Source organism: Gossypium hirsutum, chromosome D01 (genome assembly GCF_007990345.1).
Source record: "Gossypium hirsutum isolate 1008001.06 chromosome D01, Gossypium_hirsutum_v2.1, whole genome shotgun sequence".
In the NCBI taxonomy this organism is placed as follows: Eukaryota; Viridiplantae; Streptophyta; class Magnoliopsida; order Malvales; family Malvaceae; genus Gossypium; species Gossypium hirsutum.
In genome coordinates this window covers 50,458,889-50,462,470 of record NC_053437.1, presented here as the reverse complement: position 1 = coordinate 50,462,470, position 3,582 = coordinate 50,458,889, and the positions used below count along the sequence as shown (strand labels likewise).

Sequence of the window (3,582 nt, the reverse complement as noted above, 5' to 3'; positions counted from 1 at the left end):
TTACATTATTGTATTTTTTAAAATTATTTCCATACTATATTACTTTTTTGGATTATTCAAAATATGTTTCTTTTTAATAATAATAATAATAATAATAATAATAATAATAACTTGAATGATATTGATGACTTTGGAGCCTCTTGGAGTAGGGATGGGATAATGAAATTAGTTAATTTAGGAATTTTTTTTATATATTTAAAAGACGTTATTTCCACCATTCTTTAAGACTTATTTGATATTTCCAATGCTTGTCATATTGATGCAGGCCAAATCCGGCTGACATACAAAATTAAGGACAAATCTTTGTCTGGTTTCATTGGTTAAGAACAGGAGCCTTGCATTAGGCCAACCGTTTCTGTTAACAGATGGTTCAACAAACCAGAGAAACCTTTAGCTCAACCAAACATTTTTAAGTGGCCGATTCAACAACAAACTCAAACCTTTTTTTTTCTTTATTTTTACGCCATTTACGGCCCAGATATGAGACTTCCCTCAAACCTCCACACAGTCCAAGGAAAAATATGACAGTAGTACACGGTGGTTCTCGCGGTGGACTGGTGTTTCCAATCAATTACGAAGAGGAGGTTTCTCAAAGACTCGTCGATGCTTTGCATGGAAATGATTTGAAGTTGGCGTCCGAGTGTTTAGCCGATCCTTTTGTGGACGTCAACTTTATTGGAACAGTGAGCTTGAAGTCCAAGAAGACTGAGATTTTGTTGCATGAAGAGGCGGCGCACCAAGTTCTTGTCGATTATGAGGAGTTTAAGACCGAAGTTACGCCCTTGTTTCTTGCTGCTCATGTTGGAAACATGTTTCTCGTTAAAAAGTTGCTGGTAAAACAGTTTATGTTTATGTACCTCTAGGAGGGAGAGACAATTAAAGCAAAGCCATAAATTTTTTTTTTTAATTTGGCAGAGTCTAGGAGCTAACGTGGACCACAAATTGTTTCGAGGCTATGCTACCACAGCGGCGACCAGGGAAGGTCATATGGATGTCCTGGAGGTGCTCCTCAATGCCGGTGCTTGTCAAGCAGCATGCGAGGAGGCGTTGCTGGAGTCAAGCTACCTCGGGTATGCAAAACTCGCTAAGCGGCTAATGGCGACCGACATGATTCGCCCGCAGGCTGCCTTACGAGCATTCGTATCTGCTTGTTGCAGGGGGTTTGTTGATGTTGTTGACATGCTTATCAAGGTAAAATAGTTCTCATGATGACAAATTTCACCCCGTTTTTATTTCTTAAGCACTTTAATGTGTCCTTAAAAAAAGCACTGTCATGTGGTGACATACTGCCGAAGTTCGGTTTCCCCGTAAATAAATCAGCTTTTGAGATTGATCATATAACTAGAGGTGAGGTTATCTTGAAGATGTTTGTGCTCTTATTGCTGACAGTGTGGAGTAGATGCCAATGCAACTGATAGGCTGCTTCTTCGATCTTCCAAGCCTTCTCTATACACAAATATCGACTGCAATGCACTATCTGCCACTGTCATTTGTAGACAGACCTCTATTGTTAGATCACTTTTGCAGGTAAGCATCTTAGAACATAGTCGATCAAGATCTGTAGCTTCCCTTCATTGGAGTACTAGAATTTTTTTTGAATTTGCACTCTTTGTTGCATGGGATTTAAAGTGCTATTCTGAATCAAGTTGTTGCTTGTTTACTTATCTGCTGAGTGTTCTTAAATGGCATTACTAACTTTTTCAAAACTGATGATCAGGCTGGCATCAAGATGGACTTAAAAGTGAGGGTTGGAGCCTGGTCTTGGGATATTGATACAGGCGAAGAAACTAGGGTCGGTGCCGGACTAGCTGATGCTTATTCCATCACATGGTGCGCTGTCGAGTACTTTGAAGTCAGTGGTTCCATCTTGCGGTTGCTGCTTCGACACATCTCCCCAAACAGCCTTCACTGTGGCAGGACCCTCATCCACCATGCCATCTTATGTAAGAATGCATCAGCTGTTGAAGTGCTTCTGAATTGCGGTGCCGACATAGAATTTCCAGTTAAAACAACTTCCAAAACAGCATTACGCCCCATACATTTGTCTGCGAAACTAGGATTTGTTGAAGTTCTTCAATGCCTAATTGTAGGTGGTTGTGATATCGATTCTCGAACAGCTTTTGGAGATTCCGCGCTTATGATTTGTGCTAGATACAAACATGGGGACTGCCTTAAAGTACTGGCCTCAGCTGGGGCTGACTTTGGATTGGTAAACTCCGCTGGCCAAAGTGCAAGCTCCATTGCAGGGTTAGCCAGATGGAATCATGGCTTCCAGCAAGCAGTTCAAGATGTGATTCTAGCCGGGAAGACACCTCAATCAAGCAACCCCTCTGTATTTTCTCCTTTGATGTTCACCGTCCATGGAAATGAGATTGAAGCTTTGAAGAAACTCCTTGAAAAGGCAGATGTTGATCTTCATGAACAAGATGACGATGGAAATTCAGCTCTGATGATTGCTGCATCAGAAGGCCATTTGGAAGCCTTTGAGTTGCTTCTTCGTGCTGGTGCTAATATAAAGTTGTCTAACAAATACGGTGATACTGCCATAAGCTTATTGGAGTTAAACCAGAAGGGCGATGTATTCGACCAGCTAATGCTGGAGTATGCACTTGAAGACGCAAATGGTCCCATTGGGTTTTATGCTCTACACCGTGCGGTAAAACGCGGAGACTTGAATTTGGTTCACATATTAACTAGTAGAGGCTACGATGTTAATGCATTCGATGCTGATGGATACACTCCACTAATGCTAGCAGCAAGAGGAGGTTATGGTGGAGTCTGTGAGCTTCTAATCTCTTGTGGTGCAAAATGCAACATCGAAAACGCAAGGCACGAAACAGCTCTATTGCTTGCGAGGAAAAAAGGGTATGGAAACGATGCGGAAAATATCATTCTGAATGAGCTTGCTCGAGCTCTGGTTGTGGATGGAAGCCAAGTGAAGAAGCACACTAGGGGTGGTAAAGGATCACCTCATAGCAAAGTACTGAGGATGATGGAGACCAGAGGCATTCTGCGATGGGGCAAATCAAGTAGGAGAAATGTGATATGCAAAGCAGCGGATGTCGGTCCAAGTGAAAAATTCCGATGGAACCGGAGAAGGAAGTTCGATGTGGAAGAATCGGGAATGTTCCATGTGGTGACTACAAAGAACAAGGAGGTGCATTTCGTGTGTGATGGTGGGATTCAAATGGCTGAACTGTGGGTGAGAGGGATTCGACTTGTGACAAGTGAAGCCATTTTTGGCAAACAAAAACAACTGTAATTCTTGCTGATCAAATGAAATTTTATTCGATGTTACTTTTTCCACAATATATCCAATTTCCACAACTTGAAATTTATATAAATCATTTTATGGAAATTATATTGTTGAACAAAAAAATAAAAAAATTATATCAATTATAAATATACAATATTAAATAAATGGTAAAATTAGTAACATGTTTATACAAAAATTCAATTGAAATGTTATATATAGAAATTGCTCTCAATTCATCTTATATATTTATATAAGACAGTTGGATAGTCTTGGAAACCTGAGAGACATGTTAGTACAAATCTTCGGTGAAGAAAATCTCGAACACA

At 40.4% G+C, this 3,582-nt stretch overlaps 1 protein-coding gene across 1 annotated transcript; it reads left to right on the top strand.

Moving 5' to 3' along the window:
• Positions 1 to 347: 347 nt before the first annotated feature.
• LOC107921967 (ankyrin repeat domain-containing protein 50) lies at positions 348 to 3,262 on the top strand. The gene is made up of 4 exons (XM_016851762.2): positions 348 to 833; positions 916 to 1,191; positions 1,390 to 1,527; positions 1,718 to 3,262. The coding sequence occupies exons 1-4, from the start codon at positions 522 to 524 to the stop codon at positions 3,260 to 3,262; spliced, it is 2,271 nt and encodes a 756-aa protein (XP_016707251.2). The 5' UTR covers positions 348 to 521.
• The last annotated feature ends 320 nt before the right edge of the window (positions 3,263 to 3,582 follow it).